Source organism: Myotis daubentonii, chromosome 11, assembly GCF_963259705.1.
Source record: "Myotis daubentonii chromosome 11, mMyoDau2.1, whole genome shotgun sequence".
Taxonomy (NCBI): domain Eukaryota; kingdom Metazoa; phylum Chordata; class Mammalia; order Chiroptera; family Vespertilionidae; genus Myotis; species Myotis daubentonii.
In genome coordinates this window covers 44305550-44331077 of record NC_081850.1, presented here as the reverse complement: position 1 = coordinate 44331077, position 25528 = coordinate 44305550, and the positions used below count along the sequence as shown (strand labels likewise).

General features: G+C 40.5%; 1 protein-coding gene across 1 annotated transcript in view; it reads left to right on the top strand.

Annotated features, from left to right (window-relative positions):
- LOC132212019 (guanine nucleotide-binding protein G(q) subunit alpha) overlaps positions 1-25528 on the top strand; it is a 260920-nt gene that overhangs the window by 90974 nt on the left and 144418 nt on the right. The window contains exon 2 of the mRNA XM_059656972.1: positions 3168-3352. Within this exon, the coding sequence (XP_059512955.1) occupies positions 3168-3352 (185 nt within the window). The remainder of the gene's footprint in view (positions 1-3167; positions 3353-25528) is intronic.

Below are 25528 nucleotides of genomic sequence, written 5' to 3'. Positions count from 1 at the left end.
AGAATATTGTATGAGTCTATAAAAATAGGAGAAGTACACACTCTTTGGGTTATACATTTGCTAGGAACAAGTCATTTGTTTCCATGCCAAAACTCTTTGCAGAACAATGAAGCCGAGTTTTTTGCTTGGTTGATAGTTTAGTTCATATACTGTCTTTTGGATTAAATCCAACTATTTTAGTTGACTACTTTTATCATTCTGCCTACAACATTTGGGTAACACAGATTTTCTTCTAAGTGAAGCTTCGGCTTCACTTTGAATTTGCTGCGTCTACATAATTAAATCAAAGTGTGAACATTAAGTTCATGAGTGAAATTTACCTGGGAGGGAAGGCCAGTCAATTGAAATATGGCACCAAGATTCAAAATGGGTCCCCATTAATAAAGTAGTATTCAGAAATTCAAAAGTAGTTTACATGGATAAAGGTGAGGTACAGTCAAAGAGGCAGTAGAAGTTAATTATCCTGAATTTGTGGCAGCTGTGAACAGTTGGCCCTTGAATAACTTGGGTGTTTAGGGGCGCTGACCTTCCACCCAGAACTACAGCTTCCCCTCCACACAAGCAGACTCCCAACCCTGCAGCTGACTTTTGAACACTGGGCGTTTGAACTGCTCCCTTATAAGCGGAGTTCAAACCCATGCTGTTCAAGGGTCAACTGTAGTGACAAACCCAAACTAGGCAACTGAAGGCTGGGTTTGAGCCCTCATGCTGGCCGCTACTAGCCATGTGATCTCAGCCATGATGCCTCACCTCTACAAGGTCTTTTCCTTTGCATGGGATAAGGATAATAAAGACATCTACCTTACAGGTTCCTGAGAGGATAAAATGACCATGTATTTCAGAGTGCTTGGCAAAACATAAAGGATTGAACACAAATTGCTTTCAGTTTCCTTTACAAGGGAGGGGATATTCAGGAGGAGGAGACCACTGTTGCCCCTGTCTACATTGGAGATTGGACATAGACAGAGGGGTGAAAAGAAGGAGGGTACACATGCATGTTCTGGGGTACAGGTACTGGATTTATCAGTACTTTGGGGGAGAGTCAGGAGTCTGTATTCTTATTTGGGGTCTATCATTTCTCCATTGTGATTGCCCTTCAGAAGAGTGTTAAGTGCCCAGCTGGTGTGGCTCAGTGGCTGAGCATCAACCCATGAACCAGGAGGTCACGGTTCAATTCCTAGTGGGGCACATGCTATGGTTGCAGGCTATATCCCCAGTAGAGTGGGTGCAGGAGGCAGCTGATTGATGATTTTCTCTCATCATTGATGTTTCTATCTCTCCCTCTACCTTCTTCTCTCTGAAATAAATAAAAAAATGAACAAAATACCCCCCCCACACAAATAAACAAACAGAAGAATGTTAAGAGTGTAACTAGAAGCAAGTGCTTTCTAAATAAGATTTATTGAGAAAGGGCAGAGGAAGAAGAGCGTACCCTCCGTTTCCTTGCCATCCCGCTCCTTCTTCTTATTAACCTGCTTCGTCTTTCTTTTTGGTATGTACCACTCAGGTCCCAGCAGAAGACATGGCTGCTGCAGCTGGGTGACTAAAGAGAGTTTTGTACAGGGACTCTTTATAAAGGCGTGGGCCAGGTAGATAAGCAGTGAGGGTTGGTGCAGTAACCAGGGCCCCATAATAGCTGGGCAAGGGGAGGGTATAGGTATTGGAACATGGAGAGGGCCACCCAGCTGGGGCTGGAGCCTCTTGGAGGGGACACAGCATACCTGTGGTGCTCTTACAGGGAGGGAGCTGGGGGAATAAATGCCCCATTCTCATTCTCCTGTTCCCTGGTCTCCTCCTGGTGTCTCCCACGGACTAAATCCAAGTGGAAGACTGAGGACAAGAGAGCTGTTATGAAATCCTTCCTGGTCTGCCTCCTGGGGCACCAAGCAAGAAGAGGAAAATGAAGAGAGGGGCTCTGGGTGTGTCTGGGGCAACAGGAAATTATCTTACTTTGGAGTTGATTTTTGGATTCTTTTTTTCATAACCTCTTAATTCCTTCCCATTCATCGACTGATCCCACATTCTTAGGAGACTGCATGCAGGACACTGCATTAGTGTGCTGCCCAGGGGCTTAGTGACTAGGTCCAGAGAGTTGCCATGTGTAGACTGCTCTTGCATGACGTAAGTGAGACACTAGCCAAGGTAGTTTGTGCTTCATCTGCTCTCTTGTTTTTATTATTTTGTTTTTGGAGGATGAATATACAAAAACTTCTTGGATAGCCAGGAGGGAGGCCTTGTTGTCTGATTCTCTTTCCTTTTCTTCTCATACCATTAACCTCACACATGAAGATTTCTTATTATTGTTGTGGGGAAAAAAACGGCAGAGATTCTGATTTCATGGTTATGTCTTTAGTTGGGCTCTCAGAGCAAGCCTCTGCAATGGGGATAATACACAAAGAAGCAATCTAGTTTTTCTCCCCTACATCCTTTGTATTGCTTGGGAAAGTAAAGGTACCGTTTTCCTTCTATAATATGTTGATTGATCATGAGAAACAATTTCACAGCTTTATTTCCATTAGAGATGCTACTTGTTAGATACTCCCCTCCCCCCAATATTCATGGTTGGAATTATACTCAGTGCCCCTGCCCCCCGAAATCAGTATATTTGGTGCCCAGAAAAATCTTCATTCCTATCTGTTTACTGTGCTCTCTATATATACCCTGTTTTCAAATAAGAGAAAGTGTCTACAAAAGGTTAGGCATTTTTCTCTTGTCACCCTCTGAGCAGCTTTTGTGTAAGAGCATTGTCATTTCCAAGCCCAAATCCTGGCCCAAGCAAACAGCCTCCTGGAAGCTGTTCAGCTATTCCCTAGGGAAGAGCTTTATCAAGTGTTTATTCTGTTCAAAAGATGCTGTTTTCATTGTGTTTCTTAGAAGATACATGGTTATAAATCACTATCAAAATTCATGCTGAGTGGCCTCCAATGGGGTGACAGTTGTTGTTTTTGAAGCTCCTCTGCCTCTGAAATGAACTCTCATTCTCAGATTTGGCTAAGTGTTCACCATGGGTGGCATGTCCACCCCGTGATGCCGCTCTGCTCTCCTGTGATGTTCCTCTGAGCAGGCGGTTGGGGGATGTCAAGTCCCAGCAGGCATTTCTGGTTTAGTGTCTGGGAGACTGTGGGGAGGTATCATGGTCTGATGAGCTTCTGTTGTCTGTCTTTCAGGGACTGGAGAGAGTGGCAAGAGTACGTTCATCAAGCAGATGAGAATCATCCACGGGTCGGGATACTCTGATGAAGACAAAAGGGGCTTCACCAAGCTGGTGTATCAGAACATCTTCACGGCCATGCAGGCTATGATCAGAGCCATGGACACGCTCAAGATCCCCTACAAGTACGAGCACAATAAGGTAGGCGTGCTGCCCATGGGAACCACTGGCCAAGCCATTCGCTTCTGGGATGCCTGATGGGCTTTTGAAATGTACATTATTTTGGTCTCATCTAGTTGGGTCTTTTAATAGTTCAATAGTTGTTTTAAAATATTTTTTCCTAAAATCTTTAAAATCACACCTATAAAAAATTAGAGTTGTGTTCTTAGCAATACCAATGAAAGGCTTATTTAGATGTTCGACGATAAATATGTGGAGGTTTAAAATGTAGGGGCACACATTCCATTGAGAAGACAGTTTGGAAGTTCAAGACAAACTGACCAAAGTGAGAGAATTCAGAGAAGGGGCGTCTTGCTTCAACCTCCCACTCTTTGTGCTTCCTTGAAAAAAGAATGAAAATAGCTTATGACCATTTTGTCTGGTTTAATTTTGGACTTTGTGACTTCCTTTCAGTAATACCACAGGCTTAATTTTATTTCAAAATAGGTCCATCTATCACTTCCAATAACCTTTCAAACATGTTCCTCTGCAATAGTGTTAAAGTCATGGAAACTTCTAAAATCATTTGACAAAGGGTTAGGAAGAAGAAATAGAAATTTGCAGCTTTTTAGAAAACAAACAAGCTTTTCCAATATCCAGCATTAGCTCTTAATTGAAATAGAAAACCAAGTTTATATTTGGGTGAAAACAAATGCTGTCCTTGCTCACCCTCCAGATATTATAGATACATGATTCCAAACAAGGTGGGTGCGTCTGCTGGTGGCTCCAGGTGTGAGTGACACTGCCGTTGCCCCTCGAAAAGCTCTCAGCTGCCTGCGGTTACACCAGGGAGGACATCTGTGCAAAGGCCCCCAGGCCAAGGGAAGGGAAGTCTACTTGGAATTTGTAGAAATGCTTTACAGTCTGTTTTCTTCCATTCAGTGCTTCCAATGACGTACACAGTCTTATTCCTTAGGGCTTCTATCTTATAATAAGCTGGTAAAATCTCACCTCTTTTGACAAAACACTACATTTGCACCAACAGTTATTTTAGTGTCTTCAATCAGAACTTCCATTCTCTCAGTATTCTTTATAATCTACTCTTGAGGATATTTCCATATATCAGGACCAATAGGTAATAGCAAGGAGTTGGCATGCCCAGTGTGACTCATAACTAGATTTAACTCATAAAAATGAATTATCGGCGAAATAAAGCAATTTTGTATACCTTCACTTCTGTTACCATCTTGAAGTTTCTAACTATATAGATCATTTTGAAATCAGACATATCTGTTTCTTGGGTGGTTCCTTGAAATTAACGGACTGTTTCTTGTCTAATGATATCCTCACACTTTTTTTTTTTTTATGGCAATAAGAAAGTCTCTCCACAAATTACAGAGAGACCCTCACAAATGATCCTTCCTGCTGCTATTCTCAATAGTGAAAGGATCTGGGCAACTTTGTGGGCCTGGGACTGGGGCACCTGAACCAGATGAGACTGCCTGCATATCTCAGTATCAATTTAAATGGATCAAGGTTCCCCTCTCCCTACCACCACCACTAACGAAATCTCATGTCATGCATTTCTGAAGCAGGCAACATGCTAGCTTTGTTGCAGTTGTGAGACAGTTCTGTTGAAGGAAATTTTCTTAATGCCAGTGACTTTTTCAAACTATAGTTGGTGGATAGTATGATGAATGTGGGCTGAGTTATCACATGTGTGGTGTGATTGATGTGTGGCCACAGATACATGTTACCAATTTACACCTTATCATAGTCTCCATAAATTATACCAAAAGAAAACTTCTTTCTTGGATGCTCCAGACCAGGGGTCCTCAAACTTTTTAAACAGGGGGCCAGTTCACTGTCCCTCTGACCGTTGGAGGGCCGGACTATAGCTTAAAAAAAAAAAAACTATGAACAAATTCCTATGCACACAGTGGCAGCAAAAACACCCGGCGGGCCGGATAAATGTTTTCGGCGGGCCGCATGTGGCCTGCGGGCCGTAGTTTGAGGACCCCTGCTCCAGAGAATCCTTTAGGACCTTGCCTTGATGTTAGATTTTCATATAAAGATCATTTATTGTACAGTCACGTAGAAGTAGAAAGTGGAGTAGAATTTATGCCTTCTTTATGTAACACATTGTAGAATACTTAACAGTGTGTGTTATGTGAGCTCTTTGTGTCAATTCTAGTTAAGTAGCCTTTACTGTGTTGAATATCATTCAGTTATAATCAATATCCTAAAAATTATGTTAATATGATTTTTCTCAAATATCATAATTATCCTGTGAAATCTAACCATGTCTCTTGGTTACTTAACACACTTTCTAAAAAAGTGACATTAGTGTGTGCTGACTTCTGAATTAAACATTCTTTAATATGTTTAATCCCTTTTAAGTCATAATGTAAGTTATTTTCACATTTGTTCCATCTTCACTACAGCATCTGTATTCTAACACATCACACTCTCCGTGCTTCATCCATTAATTTCCTGAGCTCTGCCCACTCCTTGACTTTGTTAATACTTGTTCAGGAATTATGTTCTCTCCTTCCTGTCCCACCTAGCTGCAGCTTCCTCCTAGAGTTCTCTACTCCCCACTCCCATAGCACTAAGTAATCCCACCCTCCTTTAGCAGAGCCTCTAGTGGAGTATTTATAATTGTCTAGCTTGTATTTTTTATGACAATTTGGTATTGATCTGATTTCCTGACTAGACTCAACTAAGCTCCTTGAAAATAAATGTATGCCAGTTTCATCTTGGTATTCTTCATTGTCCCTGGCATTGTGTCTTATACACAGTAGAGGCTCAAAGCATTCCTTGTTTTATGAATAGCTAAATCATTTGTAAGCTTCCACAACTGGAAATCTTTTCTGCTTCCAATGTGGCTGAGATGATTATTCAGATAAACAAATAGCTGTCAAAATTGTTGATCTGTGTAAGAGAAGAGATGCAATGTGCTGTCAGAAATAGGCAGAAATTCACAATCCAGGAAGAGGCAAGGGAATTGCTGAGGGAGGGGCCCACAGGAGAAGAGGATGGCTGAAGTGAATGTGCAGAAAAGGAATGTGCACTTTTTGAGCAGAATTCTTCTAGAGGAGAACTGGAAAATAAGAACCAAAGTATGGTGTAGGGTATGCTTGTGAAAGGTTTTGAATCCAGACTAAGAAATCTGAGTTTTAGTTTCTTGTGTTCATGATACTTATTTAAGAATAACACTTTATGTTTTCGTCTGAATTTTCTACAGAAGTTTTTGGTTACAATATGATATGCTTTATATCTTATAAATAGTTTAAAGGATTTAATGTGCGTTTAATTAGCAATTAATGGGAAGCAGTGCCTTGTGATTTATATTATTTTGTGACATTAAAGCTATAAAATAAATAACCATTTCATTTTTTAAAAAGCTTCTTTGCACCACCTGCCACATTGGCCATAATCTGTGTTAGTAGCAGAAATAAAAATAAAGACTTTCCAGGATTGGCCAGCCTAACTTTATACTTGCTTCTGAGTTCACATATTTTATAAGGCAAAGCATAACTTACAAATGATATGGCCTATTCTTAAACTGGAAAACTACTCGAGTTTTTTTTTTTTTTTTTTTTTTTTTTTGCTGTGGAAATGGTTCTGGTTATGGAATGCACACCAGAATATTGGAATTTATTTTGCTCCTGTGTGTTACTAGATTGAATCAAGTGTCCCTCTGGTTAGGTGAGGGTAGTGGGGAGTGGGAGGGATGGGGGGTACTAGGCAGTGGCTACTCCCTCCCCCCGCCCTCCATAGCACTAAGTAATCCCACCCCTCTATCCTGTCCTTGGACTTTCTTTGCCAAACAAATGTTTATAGGTGAGCTGCTTGGACTCAGCCCATGTGAGGGACTTCACTGTGAGCTAGGGTTTGTTTCTTCCATAATGGTACTTTGCCGTTTCCCTAAACACAACTGTTGATAGCTGATGTTGAAAGGGATTAAGCATTTGTTGCTTAGTCAAATCAAAAGTTACATTTAAGGCTCTGCTAGGCAGAAGGCATTGGACTGTGAGATTACTGCATCATTTCTATTACATTTTTATTTTCTTATATAGATGTACTTTTTTTTTATTATTATTCTTTGCTGCTGAAATCAGCTCTTAATAAAAAGGAAGAGATGAACAATTTCCGAGCTTACCTGGCTGAGAACTGTCTGGAAGGTCTACATGGGGAAGGAGCAGCTCATTAGGTTCTGCCCCTGGGTTTTTATGTCCTTACTGTCTGTACCTGGCGGTTGGCATGCTTCCTGCATTGCCTGATCCTTTGCACATGCGTGTGCCTTGTTTTCCCAGTCAGATCTCAGATTAACTGTTTTTCTAATTTGTCTCTCCTCCACAACATGCTGCAAATGTGGTAGGAGTTTTTGTTCATGGAGTGGGTTACTTCAGATACAGATCCTGGTGTCCCTTTATTGTTGCCTCATGCTTCCTGTGAACTGTGAAATGAGGGTATTCTTATGCCAATTTCAAAGTATCAACAGGCTGCAGCTCCCTTTGCCAGTGCCAGAAAGAGAAAAGCATCTGATGCAGTGCTTCTTCAAGGAGTCCTGCTCATGTTGGGTGGACAGCGTCACCTCTTCTGTTCTAGTTTCCACTTTTGGACTCATGACCACGGTTTATGTGGCACCTAGGCTGCCGCTGCCTTCGACTCCCCGACCAGCAGGGCACAGGCCCCACACCGTGTGTCCTTTTTCTCTTGGTCCAAAGGCCAGGAGGATAGGTTGCTACAGTACCTGCTGTCCTCTGTGAACCCTTCTAAGAAAGGACTTGTCACAGGGGAAGAACCTTGTTAAACACAGTTACATCTTTCTGAATTTTCTCTACTTCCCGAGAAATCCAAGATCTCAGAAGCCAATTTTCTAAAGAAAAATGTAGCCGAGATCTTGGAGAATTTGCCAACTTATTCCTGTATTTGATCAGATGAACAAGTAACTTCTGTACTACCTTTTTCACCACGAGGGAATTTTCTACTGTTTTCACCATGAGGGAATTTTCTACTACTCTTTTCACTATGAGGGAATTTTCTACTACTCTTTTCACCATGAGGGAATTTTCTTAGTTTACAGAATGCCAAGAGCCTGATTTGATTTTAATATTTCTCACTTACATACTAAGCACATACTAAAAGCAGAAGTTAATCAGTATATGTTTCAATCTATTCCTCTGAAGAGTTGTACCAATTAAGGTTCTCTGCTCACACGCAATAGAAGCCAGCACTGGCTAAACTGAAGCAGAACTTGTGGGACTAGGAGGAGAAACCAAAGGACTAGCTCTTCGAAACTAGGGCAGGTTTGAGGAACTCATATGTGAGACAGATGAACTCTGACCCTTTTTAATCCTCTTTCACTCCATTCAAGATACAAATTCCCAGGAAAACTTGCCTGATTGGGCTGGGCAAGCCTGGGCAATTTGATTGACAGCCTCTGAGGAAAATGCAGTTCAGTTAGTAGAAGAAGGGGGATCATGCTGGCACAAACCACAATTATCCACTGCAAAATCACACTGTCAATTTAGAAAATAAATTGGCATGTGGATTCTCTGTAGAAGTAACCTGTTCAGTTTTGCTCAGCATTTGCTAAGTCCCAGAGTACAACTGCTTGCTTATTCTGGGCTTGGGGAGCTGGAGGAGATTGATGGGTTCGTGATTTAGTAACAGTTACATATGAAATGAGCTGAGTTTGGGCCCAAGCACTGCATAACTAAGTTACCTTGGGATTGGCACATCTCCTCCTGAAGCCTAAATTTCTTAACTCTCTAAGCCTAAACTTCCTCATCTGTAAAATGGGACAGATGATAATAATAATAGGGTTGTTTCAAGTGTTAAATATATAATGTATATGAACATGTTTTACAAATGATTAATAAGGAGTTTGGAAGTTATTATAAAAAGAATTGTCATCATGGAGACAATTCTGGAGAAAATGAATACTGTTAACTTTCCATTTTTATTAAAAATAAAACAAACAGCCCTAACTGGTTTGGCTCAGTGGATAGAGCGTTGGCCTGTGGACTGGGGGGGGGGGGGGTCCCAGGTTCTATTCTGGTCAAGGGCATGTACCTTGGTTATGGGCACATCCCCAGTTGGGGGTGTGCAGGAGGCGGCTGATCGATGTCTCTCGCTCATCAATGTTTCTAACTCTCTATCACTCTCCCTTTCTCTCTGTAAAAAAATCAATAATATATATATATTTTTAATTTTATTTTGTTTTATTTTTTAAAAAATATATTATATTGATTTTTTACAGAGAGGAAGGGAGAGAGATAGAGTTAGAAACATCGATGAGAGAGAAACATCGATCAGCTGCCTCCTGCACATCTCCTACTGGGGATGTGCCCGCAACCAAGGTACATGCCCTTGACCGGAATCGAACCTGGGACCTTTCAGTCCGCAGGCTGACGCTCTATCCACTGAGCCAAACCAGTTTCGGCCAATAAAATATATTTTAAAAAAATAAAAATAAAACAAACAAAAAATAATTTAAATAGCATGACCAGATTTAGGAGATTTTTAAGGAAAACTTTCCTCTGAGTGACAGTCATTGAAATGGGATACCAAGGGAGGTAGAGAAATCTCCTTTTCTGGTTGTGTTAAAAAATAGAATGTATTTTTAACATGTGAAATTCTTTAAGGAAATTTTGTTGAAATAAAAGATGGACTAGACAACCTCTGAATCTTTCCCCACACTATTTTTTGCATGCTGATTCTTTGATTCTACAACTCTAACAGTTAAAGGTATTTTGTTATAATTTAAAGCTCCTACCTTTTTTAAACTTTGTCCATTCCAGAACACTTACACATTTTTTTTTTTAAAAAAAAGGCAGTAAAAAAATTCATTTTGATAATGGCCTCTAGCCCAATGGAGATTTTTCTTTCTTTGTATCTAAATCCCATAGTAATTATAAAACTTACGTTTCTGTAGCCTTTTTTTTTTTTTAAAGCAGTGTTTAAAGTTCAAAATCAGATACATGATGGTGAATACCAGAGGAAAAGGGGCGGGTTGGGAGGTAAGAGAGAGTAATGGGAGGATACATGGTGATAGAATAAGACTTGACTTGGGTGGTGTACACACAGTACAATATACAGATGATGTATTATAGAATTGTACCCCTGAAACCTATATAATTTTATTAAACAATGTCACCTCAATATAGACAATTAATGAAGTCAGATGCAAGTTTTGTGGGCATTGTTAGTGATATTTTAATTGCATTGTTGGCTACTGGCCACCAAAGACAGCCTGCACTTTTTCACAGGGAAACTTTCTACTCCCAATTCTGTAAATTTTGAGAGTTCCCCCCCCCCCCCAATAAGTAGTCTAAAGCAGGGGTCCTCAAACTACGGCCTGCGGGCCACATGCAAATACAAATACTGTATTTGTTCCTGTTTTGTTTTTTTACTTCAAAATAAGATATGTGCAGTGTGCATAGGAATTTGTTCATAGTTTTTTTTAAACTATAGTCCGGCCCTCCAACGGTCTGAGGGACAGTGAACTGGCCCCCTGTTTAAAAAGTTTGAGGACCCCTGCTCTAAAGGAATCTAGAGACTTCTTATGACTGACTTGATCTGTCTACTACCTTTTTTGCTGAGGTTGGTTTACCACTTTCTCTGAGGACTTTTATTGGGAGCTGAATCCCCACTGATACACTAGGACCTATATCAACTGTCAAAGTCCAGTTGAATACTTTCCTTTCTCTTTTAATATCTTTTAAAAATTTCACAGCCACTTTTGCTTCTCCCCTTCCATCTATCCAGGTTCCATTGCAGTTCTTTATTCATTTTATATCCATGACAGCCATGTAAAAATAGACAATGAATATGAGATTTTTTTTATCCCTTTTTCTTGGCTAAAATTAATCTATAGTCCTGAGGCATGCTATTATTGATGCAGAATGAGCATCTTGAGTTCAGTTTTGTCAGAGGAGACTCTGAAGCCAAGAAAGACATCAGCAATAGGCTGAGGCTGCATTCTTTTCTCTTCTGGTGAGGGGTAATTTTTATATGCTGGAGAGCACACACATCATCAGTATTAAGTCCATGTATTTTACCAAATAATATAATTGTTCTCCATAATGCAAACATCTTCCCTTCCTTAGGGCCTTTGTGTATTTCTTTATTCAGCCTATGTTGGCTGCCTACCTCCATACAAGGACTTCTAGTTTTCCTAGATAAACAATGACGTTTTTATTATCAGTTACTTTATTTACAAAGGGTGATGGAGCTTCTGTGTAGTTTTGTCATTATTCAGTGGGGTCATGTTCCTTCTCACTTCAGCATTTCCTCTAACAAGAGTGGGAGCTGGACTATAAGTACAATGGGCTTCTACCAAGTTCTCTTCCCCTACCTCCTTTTTAGGTTAACATTGCTCTGCACCACCCAAATCTGGCTGATTTGGCACCATAATTCCTTTTGATTTCATCTCGTCATTATGCATAGGATATTAGAAGGACTGAACAGGCTCACCTGGGTTTGTAAATTTGTTTTGTGGTCTCCAGCTGCTGTGGAAATAGATCATCTAGTGAGGCTCACTGTGAGAGCTGTAGTCAGGTAACAAGGCAATGCAAGCTGGTTTTGCCCTTTTGTTAACCGTATTTTATTCCTATTATGTAAATTTTTTATTCATTTATGTTTCAATGAGGATATTGGGTAGCAACTCATTTAGGTGCAGTAGGGTTATTAAGCACAAGCAGAACTATAGACGTATGTTTCCATATGTATGCACACACACTCGTGTGTGATTGTTGTCTTGTGCATTAGAAATGACTGTTGGACACTGCTTATATATGTGGGGATGAAGCTGATGGAAGACCAGCATCCTCACCACATTGTACACATGTAATGACTGTCTTCAGATAATGTTTCCCTAGCTTACTTCTCTAGTCCGCTTTGCAGCCCGTCTCATCTGAAAGTAATTCATCCCATGTGTCTGTGTCTTCAGCTAATTCACATTGGTTACAGTTGGATGAAAGGAAGAAAATTAACACTTGAGGACAGAGATAGGGCTTTAATTATTTAAATTAGCACAGTATTTGGCACATAGTTCCACTCTGTTAAATAAATGAGCGAAAGTATCTTTTATGTGCTAGTCAGCATAAAGCAATTTGGCTGTTTTTTAAAAAGTGCTCTAAGGAACATTACTGATTTGTCTAAACACACGAGAGAACGCTGCTTAAGCAATTTCCTTATAAATCCCTTTCAGCTGCTCAGACCTTGGATGTCCAGGACTGACAGCCAGCATATAAAATACATGTGGCATAGTTTAACACATTTTAGTAGGAAGTTGTGAATCTGGTCATTTGGCTGTTCTTAGTTAACTCCTGGCAAAGCTTCACATAAATACTTTCTTTTTTCTTTTAAACCAAGTAATGCATGATTTTCCCCTTAATTTTAAACCGGTACATCTACTTTCAATTAAACAGGCAGAATGTATTTGTTGGAGCCAAGGAAAGTGAATGCCTAATGAAGTCTGAAGCGATCTAGTGAGGGTATGAGAAATGCTAGCACTTTTCCTTTTCATTCTCACCCCATTGAAGAAGTAATTTCAGTCCCGGGCTTGCTTTCTGCTTTTGTAGACATTTACGGTAGGACTTGCTTTATATTTGGCAAATCAACAGTTTTGCTTATCTAAGTCATGTGTATCAAAGCCTAAAATCTTATTGTTTCTAATGTACTGTACTCTTATTCTCCACTACATTGTTTTGCCCTAAATCAATTATACTTGCTACATAGTGGGGCTTTTAAATAGGATATTATTAATATAATCATGATCTTTATGAATATGTGTGTGTATGCAAATATAAATATCAGCAAGCAAATGTCCTTAAAAAAATTATGACATTTTTTGTGTCCTGTTATATAAGGACACCTATCTTTCAAGGGATAAAAAAGTATTTCATTAAAAGCTATGATTACTAACTTTGGCTGATACGTTGTAAACTTATACTTTGAACACATTTTTCCTGATTTTATGTTTCTTAAAGTGAATTTGCTATGATGATGCCTTTCTGTCATCACCACCACTATTTTGTAAGGTGGTTATGCATCTTATTACAGTCTCATATTGTTTAAAATGAGAAGTGACTTAGAGGAGTGGCATTGCTGGCGTATATCAAGAAATTTGGTGTCTCTGCTGAGATGAACAACAGTAGTAGATTGGTTGGTAGGTTATATGCTTCTTTCGATGTACACACATCCTCTGTGGTAAAAACTCTAACAGTTTTGAGCTAAAAGGAGGATGTAGTGACAGTAGTAGACATTGGCATGTCTAGGAGGTGGTGAGCAGTCAGTGAATGGTTCTGTGGTGGGAGTTCAGTTAGTTAGGTGATCACTTTTGTGCATTCTTGACGACTAGGCTAGTCTTCCCTCTCTTGACCTTTATAAGCCATTTTTTTACTGTCTATTAGTAGGCTCTGCCATGACAAAGGGGGTTAAGAGTGTGTAGCTATTTAGTTATATAAGTGCATTGCAATCAAACCCTCACTAAAGTTGGGTGTGAAAATACTTTGGATTCTGTTATTCTTCAGTTGACCTTGACCCTGTATTCCAGGTTGTAATGGAAAATTTGGTGTTAACAGTGCTGTCAGAGTTTTAGGAATTTTGACCTTCACAGGGCTATATGGTACCCCCCTCCATATAGTTGACATGGGCATTAATGAGAGAATATAGAGAGACTATCTAAAACTTTTAGGATGATAACATCCATATAGTAAGCATCTACTAAATGGTTGTTGTGAATTCTTCCAAGAAAGTGCTGGGTCAGGAGAAGTGCATGGGCCTTTGGGTAAAGTGCAGAATGTGTGAAGGAGAAATTGTTGGTTGTTTAAAGGTATTGAAGAAGCTATGACTCAAGAATGAGAAATGGGTTCCCAGTATCAGGTACACCAGTGGTTTCCCAAAGGCAGTGGCCTGTCCTCTAACAGGACCTAAGATAGCTGGTCTGGAATGTAAGTGATGGTGGGGAAGTAAGTAGAAGGGGTTCACGGGTCCTTGTTACTCCTGAGACTAAGGAGCCTGGAGAATTCCGATAGTCAGTGTATCTTGTCTTGATTCCAGGCTGTTTGCAGCTTAGAGGGGGCAGCCACTCCAGTGAGGAAAAGGAAAGGGGCGGAGTAGGAAAGGGGAGAGAAATAACCTTTACCCAGTGCTTCTGGGCCTGATGCTTTGCCAGGTGTTTAATATGCTCGAAAGTATGAGGTGTAGGGAGTAGTGCTCTAGTTTCACAGATGAAAAATGTTTAAAACGTGCTTCCCAATTCACTCAGCTTGTAAGTTTATGGGGCTGGATTTTAAAACCAGAGTTGGGCTTAATAACTCCCAAAAGGCAATTCATGTACTTGACTCCATAAACACCTTTGACACCAGGACACATACAATTTAATTTCCTTATGAGAAAGAGTATGTGGAGTTCTGTGTGGCTACTCCAACTTCTGCCAGGGCCAGAGGAAGACTGCTCTGCTCACTGCTCTGTACTTGTATCCAGTACAGTGCCTGATCCCCGGTTGGGTTCAGTAAATATTGTAGAACAAATGAATTGAAATATAACCAAAGGGGGCTTTGTGATACTATTACCATTGTGATCCTTAAAATTGTTTAATTTTAAACAATTTTTCATTTGACTTCTGCTTCCTAACTGTATACTTTTTTATTTCTTCCTTTTATTTTTGATTGAAAACATGGTTATTGTTTAATGTCCAATTAAATGAAACCAACAACACCCTCAGCATTTTTTCATTTTTCTTCAGGCCAGAGGAAGTTTAAAACATGTGCTTTGCTTATAGGGACTTGCAGTTGTTTTGGAGGGGCACAAAATTGTTTGCTTGTTTAATCTGCAGTCAAGACAAAGATTTTGACATGAAGGTATATATATTCTTTCTTCCTTTTTGTAATTTCCCTTTCTTTGTCCTCCTTCCTGTCATTCTGGGTGATGCGTGTAGTGATGCATCTGGCACTGTTGGAATGGTCTTTTTTGGGAGCCAGGGGAGATGTCCGAGCTGCTTCTGCACTCTTGGTCTGCCACCGGGTCTTGATCTAGATGCCTATAAAGATGTAATTGCACAGTTCTATGATACACTTAGTCTCAAATCAAGAAAGTGATGGGAAAACTTATTCATTAGAAAAATTACTTGGCTAAGTACTATAACACACACATAGTTATAATATGTGAAATTAAGGTATAGTATTTATTTGATTGGGTGTTTTCATAAAGACAAACATTTGGTTGTTTTTTTTTCTCTTTTCCCAAATGGAACTATATTGGTTTTTATAAATATAAAAACAAATGTGTTCATTGTAAAAAGAAAATTCAGGCAACATATAAAAGCAAAGGAGGAAAGTAAAAATCACTTGTAATTTTACCATGTGAGAAAGCCACTGTGAGCATTATGATACATAAACACACTAAGATTTAACTATGTACATATACATATAGGTTCACTGTTGACATTTCAGCAGCTAAATATATTAATATTTGCAATTAGTGGAACAAATTATTGTAATTAGCCTTACAGCTGGTCATGGATGACAATGAATGAAGTTAAATGAAATATAAAATAAAAATCTTTCAGTTCTTAGAACTTTTGCAATGTCAGATTATAGATAAGGGAGTGTGGACCTGTATATAAATACTGACTTTTTATTGGATATATAATAATACTTTATTTCTAATTTGCTTTCTCACTTGTGCTGTAATGAACATCCTTATAGGATAAATTCCTAGAAATGGACTTGCTGGGTTAAAATGTATACATACTTTTAAGGATTTTAATAAAGATTGCTAAATTGCCATCCTGAAAGATCATACTATATCACATACAGTATAGGGGCTGGTATGCTTGTTTTTATCATATCCTTGTTCTATTAATGTTTTAAGTCTTCACTTTAATAGGTGAAAGTAATGCTTTAGTTTATTTTTTTTTAAAGAAAATATGTTCTTTTTGAAAAAAATTTTTTTATTGATTTTAGAGAGAGGAGTAGAGAGAGAGAGAGACATCAATGAGAGAGAAGCATTGATCAGCTGCCTCTTGCATCCTGCACGCCCCCTACTGGGGATCAAGTCTGCCACCTGGGTGAAATGGTGACTCTTGGTTCATGGGTTAATGCTCAACTACTGAGCCATCCCGGCCAGGCAATGATGTTGTTCTTTTCATAATTGTTTGGCCATAAACATTCTTCTAGATTCATTCCAGAAATTGGGTCATTTTAAAATTGGGTCATTAGATGGGTCTGTTACAGTTTTTTGGCAATATTAATTATATGTCAGGTAGGATCACTTGCATTGGTTATTTCATTTGAAAAGTGAGTTGTGCCCCAACCGGTTTGGCTCAGGGAAAAGAGTGTCAGCTTGCGGACTAAATGGTCCCAGGTTCAATTCCAGTCAAGGACATGTACCTTGGTTGCAGGCACATCCCCAGTGGGGAGTGTGCAGGAGGCAGCTGATCGATGTTTCTCTCTCATCGATGTTTCTAACACTCTATCCCTCTCCCTTCCTCTCTGTAAAAAACCAATAAAATATATTTTAAAAAAAGAAAAGAAAAGTGAGTTGTGATGAACAAATGTCACTGTAGGTGACAGAAAGGTTGAGGCCAGATATGTGTTTAATCCCTGGCTGGTGTTTTGTGCTTATTCTCAGATGTAGCTCATCATAGTGCCCCCTTGTTTTGGATGGACAAGTATAATAGTTCATATGTGAGGACTCTTTCGAGAATCATTTGGACAGAAATTTTCTGAATGCAGAAGGGGTGTTGAATGACATTCACATCTGAAACGTTCAGTTTGAAATCTCTCTCAAGTTACATCATCAATCTTTGGCAATATTAAGCAAGTCTATACCCAGTGACCCTGTGCAGTTACCTCAAGCAGTTTTCAGACAGATAGGAAATAGTATGGTCACACTGCCCATTCTAAAGAGGACTTTTGATGGTTCATCTCCTTTCATTCTCTAGGCCTGAAAAGATTTCCCCTGAGCTTGAGGCAGTGGTTCTCAGACATTGGTAAGGCCTGAAATCACCTGGGGAGCTTAATTATCTGGCAGATACCCAAGCTCAGCTATCCCACAGACACTTGAGCAGACAGGTCTTGTACTGCCTTGAGGAAGGTAGCATAGCTCTGATTTTAATTGGATTATTATAACAATAGTAATAACCATAGAAGTGATTTTCTACTTGTCAATGTAAGTATTGTTGTAATAGCAATATAGATCATCATAAAATTCTTAATAGTACTGTTATAAATATATCTGATAACTCATTATTAGTTCTATTTTAAATGAATGAGGAACTTTTGGATTTGTCATCCTTAATATCTGATCAAATTTTATTTTTGGTAGTAGAGAATGCATACTTGAAATAAGGTCCATTCCTAGCTTTTGAACATAGAGAAAACAAATATGTGCAGCATTTTTATGATAAATCATGTTAGGAAGGAGATTTGTTTTCTTTATTTGAACAATAGAATACTACAGGCAAACTAAAAAATTTCCTATTGACATTATCTCACTACTGTATATTTGATTAAGTTTGCATTTCATTTTCTTACAGTTGCGTTGTGTGTATCTTTGTGTGTCTTTTTTCTTTCTTCTTCTTCTTTTTTAATGAGCCTGTAGAAATTTAGCTTCTTCCTTGGAGATCCTATCACATTGTTCTGAACAATTGATGCAAGAAAGCAGAACGGGTTTGCATAATTTTCCAGCATGTTGGTGTGTTTCAGCATTCTGAGTCAAAGAAATGTAAAATAATGTTAGTCTACACCACACCAACTGCTATTTGGGTCACCCGAAAAGACTTGCTAATTATTTGACCTAAGCACTAATTATTTTATGAACCTTGTTCTTAAAGTATAAGTAAGTGTAAACTTCCACCAGCTTCATTATCCAGATCCTTTTATGCTCTGGAAATTGATTATTTGTGGTCACTGCAGTAAGCTATTTACTAAACTAAGAGCAAAAGTATGCCAAAATGTAAAAGAGAGATTTTCTGTCCCAGCAGAAGTTGGATATATCATTAATCTTCTATGGGCTCACTCCAGCAAATGTTCAACCTAGCAGGGGAGAGGACGTGGCTCTGTCTTCCGCCAGCAAGTCTGACCTGGCTTGCCCAGTTATCCAAATAGATATAGGAAGTCAAAAGCCACCCATCACTCTTCTTGTCAGGGCATTTACATTTTGCCTTCAGTTTCAAAACGATTTGGTGGGACTTTTTGTTTTGACTTCATGTTTCCCTGAAACATGGAAGGTACATGTAGCCTGGCTGTTAGGTGTGAGGAAACAGGCACTGATTTTTATGTGACCTCCTACAAGAATTATGGCCGGGAGCTGCCATTGGAGAAATGACAGTTCACTTTTGAACAATTTTGTGTTTTCTCCTTTAAAAATAAGGTATAGTTACTTGTGCTTTAATGATAGGTTTGGACTAGAAAAGCCAGTTTCAGAAATTATTTTGCTTCCCATCCCTGCTTCTCCCAGGTGGATCACTTGCCCCCCTATAATCCAGACCGAGCCTGAGGGGAAGTCGTCCTAGTCCCCGGGGAAAGAGAAGGGAATTAACATTTAATGAGAGCTCCACTCTTAGCCAGCTATTTGTCCCCACCAGGTACCAGATGTCCTAGGACATCTCAGTGTCCCACTTTATTCCTCACACTCTCTGCTGCTACTCTCTTCCTTCCATAAGTAGGGAAACGGAGGCTTTGCGGAGTGAAATAGTATTCAGGGTTGAGATGAACCTATCAGCAGGCTTTTGTCAGGCCATCGTGAGCCTGCTCCATGCTCGCTGCCCGAGTCCTGTGTCTGTGACCAAGCCCACTTAGGTGGAGTCAGACCCTGGGTTCCTCAGACCTGAATCTTTTATGTCCAGTCTCCTCATTCATAAGTGCCTGACTTGCCACCCTGAGTTGGCCTCTCTCCTTATGACCTCTGACCCACACTATCCATGACACCTTCCAGCCCCTGTCCTGACCAGCCTGATGCTCATTCCTTCCTGGCCTTGCTCATATCATTTCTTCAGCTAACAGACTGTGATGCCTGCCTGGAGATCAGCGACAGCTATGAATTTTATGTCCTCCTATGGTTATGAACTGGGCATGATGCTGAGGCCTGGGCCAAACTGCAAAATTATTAAAGCCAAAACTCCAAGATGGCATGTTGAGGTGGTACGTGAAGTAAGCAGGGCTTTGAAATAAGTTAACTCAGTTACTGTGGCTCACAGTTTAGGACGCCAGCTGGCTGATGAGCAGTGCTTGTACCCTCTCGTGCCACCAAGGACAAAGCTGGGGGAAATTTCACAGTGTCCTTTCAAACATATCCTGTTTTGTCCAGAAACAAATTGGAATTCATTTTCCTACCCCAGTTTAGATTTCATAAACCCTGTTCTTAAGCCTGAAATCAGAATGCATTATTGCTAACATTTTGTGGATTATTGATTTTTAAAATCAATTTCGATCTCCTGCCCTTTATTATTTTTAACATCCTCACTTGTCTCTCTCTCTCTCTCTCTCTCTCTCTCTCTCTCTCTCTCTCTCCCTCCCTCCCTCCCTCCCTCCCTCCCTCTCTCTCTTTCTTTCTTTCTTTCTTTTCTTACAACTTCAAAGTAAACGTTTTAGCAGATGTCAGACCAAGTATACCATCTGGTACTGTCATAACCTGTTCAGGTATTCCTTGCAACTTTGCACAGCAAAGTTTCGTTGTGGAATTCAGCAATGAGGCTGAGATTTTTAATGAAGTGGGATGCTAATGCTAATAGCCAAAATAATATTATTGAAAAGCATGCTTGGTGAAACTTGGAGATATACCACAAGTGTAATAAGAAAATATTTTTTTCATAAGGCAAATTATAAATTATATTATTTGGAAATTAATTGTGATGACAGCAAGTAGAAAGCAAATAAGATATATTTTCATGTATTTGGAGTGTGCTTTAGGTATAAGAAAATTCTGAAAGTTGCATTTTGCTCTACCCAGTGGACTATAATAAATTTAAATTTAATCCTAAAAGGTGAGCATTGTTAATTTACTAATAAAGAAACTGAATTCAGAAAAGCTAGGTAATTGGGCTGAAATTGTAAAAAGTACAGGGAAGATGGATTCAAATTTGAATTTTGGGGACAGCTGTGTGAGGACTACAGAGGTGAGTAAGATATTAGAGGGAGTGTGGTGTCCTGGGAGGGACACAGCCATGTGCCAGCTACTAAGGGAGTGAAGCGGAAGGGAGAGCAGCCCTGCCTGCAGAGGAGGAGACCAGCGGTGAGATTGGCGCTGGACCCTGAAAGCTGGAGAAGATTCTGACAGATGAATGGGAGTGGGGGAAGGTGGAGCAAAGGCATAGAATAAGAAAGCACAGAACTGTTCTAGGGAAAGCAAGGTGAGGCAAGTTTTGTGGTGGGTTGACAGCTGGAAAGGTACCAGGGAACCAGATTGTGAGGACCCTCAAATTTCACACTCCTGAGATTGGTTCCATCTGCCTTGAGGACTGTCCAGAGCCCAGGGCAGGAGAAGGAGGGATGGGAGACTGTGCTTTCAGGATAGAGGTGAGGCCAGTGTGACACGTGGCACTGTCTAGAACAGTGGTTCTCAACCTTCTGGCCCTTTAAATATAGTTCTTCATGTTGTGACCCAACCATAAAATTATTTTCGTTGCTACTTCATGACTGTGATGTTGCTACTGTTATGAATCGTAATGTAAATATCTGATATGCAGGATGGTCTTAGGCAACCCCTGTGAAAGGGTCGTTCGACCGCCAAAGGGGTCGAGACCCACAGGTTGAGAACCGCTGGTCTAGAAGCAGGAGGAACACCTGGGGAATGACCCCCCCCCCCGCCTTTATTGATTAAGATACTACAGATGTGTCCTTATCCCCCCAATGTCCCCTCATCCCCCCAATCCTGCCCTCACCCTCACCCCCTGTTGTCCACATCCATCACTTATGCATATATGCATGCATACAAGTCCTTTGGTTGATCTTTCCCCCTTACCCCCACCCTCCCCTGCCTTCCCTCTGAGTTTTGAGCATCTGATCGATGCTTCTCTAAACAGGGCTGGGGAAGGGAGATGGGAGAGAAATGGTAGTCTGAGGGGGAATCCAGAAGCAAAATTCAGATGAGTTCTTTTTGTTTAGTTTTTTGTTTGTTTGTTTTTTTAATATAAGACTAGACCTGGGTGTGTGGGTAGGTCAGTAGAATTCATTGTTTAAGAGGGAAACTGTTGACGATAGGGAGAACATAACAAAAAATAGTTTTGGAGAAGCAGGCTATCCATTGCTTGAAACTGTTGGAAGTGAAAAGAGAATCGTCAAAGTTCAAGTTCTCATCAGTTCCTTCCGAAATGGTAGGCAGGATCATCTGCCGAGCAGGAGGGGAGTGAATAAAGCAGGGATGTTAGGATGGTGAGAAACATGAAGGGGAAAATTGCTTAAGGTGCAGAAAATTGGGAATTAGTGAAAGAGTGAGCCTGAGAGGAATTGCTGAGAATGGCTGAGCACCCCACTTCCAACCACAGGGAGATGTTATCAGCTGCCCCTCAGGGTAGCGGATTCCAAACAGTCATCACTCAATTTTCCATGATAAGGGAGAACAGGGAGAACATGAATAATTTAAATATCCTGCCAAGCCCCAAATCTCATTTAGCAATAAACTTCTTCCGCAGTAAAACATTTTAATGTCCCCTGATGAGTGTCAGAAGCATCTTTTGACTGTGGTATTTGCGCATATGGTTCTGTCAGAATGCATAGTCCGTGTGGCCCCCGACAGCTCAGCCACCCAGGATCACGGATTGGCCTCGTAAGGAACGATGTTGAGCCAAGGAACCCAATTCAGTCAAGAAATCTGCCCACTTTGAGGAGTCTCCTGAACAAGTGGGCCTTGGAAGGGCTGAACAAACCCCAAAGTGGGCAGCTTGAGAGCATGTGACACAATTTAAATTATATGTTCTCTTTTAGCAGTTTCTCTCTGCAGAATATGCTTTTGAATGAAAGCTTTTGTTCCTGCTAAATCAGCACCTAGCACAGTTCTTGCATATACTATGTGCTCAGTACACATTTGTTAAATAAATATGTGACAGAAACACTCATAAAAGTGTGCAAAGGTGCCCGGCCAGTGTGGCTCAATGGTTGAGCATCAACCTATGAATCAGGAGGTCACAGTTGGATTCCCAGTCAGAGCACATGGCCGGGTTGCAGGCTCAATCCCCAGTGTGGGGTGTGCAGGAGGCAGCCATTCAATGATTCTCTCCCATCATTGATGTCTCTCTCTCTCTCTCTCTCTCTCTCTCTCTCTCTCTCTCTCTCTCTCTCTCCTTCCCTTCCCTCCCTCTCTCTCCCTCTCCCTCTGAAATCAATAAAAACACATTTCTACAAATTTTTGAAGTGTGCAAAGGCACTGTTCTCCACCAGTATTCTCTGAGGTCCAGCTAGTCTTTCAATTTGGTGTTTCTGCCATGTTTCCTCCTGCACATGCAGCCACCTCCCCATTCTTCCAGATTCTTTTATGAGATGGCTCTCGTATAATCACATTCCTTTATTTCTGAGCATTTATCCCACCTGTAATTATATATTTGTTAATGTGATTATTTGAAGAATGTTAATCTTTCTCATCAAGCTCTGATCTCCCTGTGAGCAGGTTAGTATCCTTTCACCATTATATCTGAAGGGTCCTGCTGGTACAGTGCCTGCTACAAAGCAATCTGCACACTTGCACGCGCGTGCGCGCGCACACACACACACACACACACACACACATTAATTGTGAGTTAGGGTCTGTACAGCATTGTTTTTAAGAGTGAAAACTTGTAAATGACCTAAGTATCTATCACTGAAGAAATAAATTGTGGTATAGCCACTCTTCGGAATTCTATGCAGGTGAAATTAAGAATGAAGTAGAACTGTATGTACTAATCTGGGAAGTCATGAATGATGACATTGTTATGTTTTTTTAAAAAAACAAAATTTGCAAACTGTTATGCTTAATGTAACCCTTTTTAAATAAAAATATAAAAGAAGGAAATAAACATCCCAGAATGTATATATTACTAGTATAAGTGAATAGCAAAAAAGTCTAAATGGATACATAATAAACTCATAATATCTTCCAGCATCAGACTAAGTTTTTCAGTTTCCTTACTTTTTGTCTTCAAAGAGGAAATATAGATCAACAAAGAGGTTGATTTTTGAGTGTGGAATCAAAGCTCGATTTTTATTTCTTTTGTATGTAATTTATTTGAAAATATGTTGCTTTGTTGTCTGTAGACTTCTTTCACTGCCCTAGTCATTCATTCAAGATATTTAATAAACACCTAGGTGGCAGGCACTGGTGCTAAGTATTATATATAATTAACAGCTAAGCTGCTCTCAAGTTGTTAAACTGCTAGCTGGGGGCACAAGCAAGGAAGGACATGGCCAGTTTACAATGTAGTGTAATAAGTATTATCAAAGGAAACACTACATCAAGCACGTCAAACTCGTGGCCCACCGGCCATGCTTGCACTACTTCATACCTGGACTGGCAGTATAGCCTGGATGGGTGAGGGGTACAGGAGACTCCCTAGGACAACGGTTCTCAACCTGTGGGTCTCGACCCCTGTGGCGGTCGAACGACCCTTTCACAGGGATCGCCTAAGACCATCCTGCATATCAGATATTTACATTACGATTCATAACAGTAGCAACATTACAGTCATGAAGTAGCAATGAAAATAATTTTATGGTTGGGTCACAACATGAGGAACTGTATTTAAAGGGCCAGAAGGTTGAGAACCACTGCCCTAGGACCTCTTTATTAAAGCTATTATTTATTGAGTGCCTACTGTGTGCAAACCTCTGGTCTGATTTAAACACATTCCCTGATCCCCACGAACCCATAAGCAGTTGAAGAGGGGCGATAGCAAGTGTGTGATGTATGGTGCATTTTATTAGCATGAAGTAACACAAATGCACAGCATGTGAGATAGTAACCTCAGATTGGAGAGGAAGAGGGAGAATAGCCTATTATCCCGTGACAGAGCAATTGGCCTCTAGGTAATTAAGAGTGGCTGTATTTTATTCCTTCTAAAGATCTTGCCCTCCCATAGATTTAGGGCACCTGATAATTCTGGATAATATTCCCCACCCCACCTTCTTAGCCCTGCCTACCATTCACTTGCTTTATTCTAAATGAAGAATGTCTTGGCTTGCTTTTTCTTGAGAGAAAGCCTCTTAAATGATCATTGATTTTTTTTTTTTTAAATCACCGTAATTTCTGAAATGAGATGGTGGGTTTGAGCCAGTACAATGGAGTGCAGGGGAGCAGGAAGGAGAAGGCCCAGTGCCTTTCAACCACACCAAGATGTGGCCAACTTGGATGCTTGCAGCAGCCCTCCAGATCCTGAGTGGCCTCACTGCATTCACGTACGCCTTTTCTTTGGTGTTTCAGGTTCATAGGATATAAATCAGGAGTGTAAAATGGAGAGGCTCTTTATGAGACTCTCAGGGGACATAGCCACAGGAAGCTTTGCTCCCGGCCACTGTCGGGCTCATCAGCCTTTGGCTCAAGCCCAGAGCTGAAGGCAGACAGTGAGGGCAGAGCAGGAAAGAGCTGCAGCTGACAAATGCAAAAAGGCCACTGGTGGCTTCACCCACAGAACTGGATTTGTCATTCAGAGCCGGCCAGTTCTCCCTTCTTTTGTGTGTGTGCCTACGGACCTGATAGTCATTACCAGTCAAAAAGAGCTGGTAAGAAGCCCTGGCCCCCTCGCCGGGCTCTCAGGAAAGATTTAATAGCTGTGCCCTGCTGCAGTGAGGTTTCGTGTTACTAAGACTTCATTATTATTACAAAACATGCAATGCAGCTTCATCATAAATAATTAAAAACCCCTGACAGAGAAAATGAACTGAGCACATTCTGTGATAGAGCAAACGGATTCCCTCCCCCTCCCCCGCTGCATCACAGCCTCTGTTAGCAGGCTAATTCCTCAACTCCATGATTAACAATGGGCAGCTCTGTTCTTGAAGGAATTACCCAGGTTTGGCACTGGTGCCTCCTTTGTAATGGGGCGAAGGGGCGGGTTGGCTGGATTCCTGCCAGTCTCTCCAATAGGACTCCAGTGTGCTTCCCCTTGTAATGAAGTATCATTGGAATAACAGACATGTTTAGTCGTTAGTAATGTAGGTAACTTCCGGAAGACAAAACACGGCTGCCCTGCGATGTGTCATATGTAGTTGTTTTCTTCTTTGAAGACAA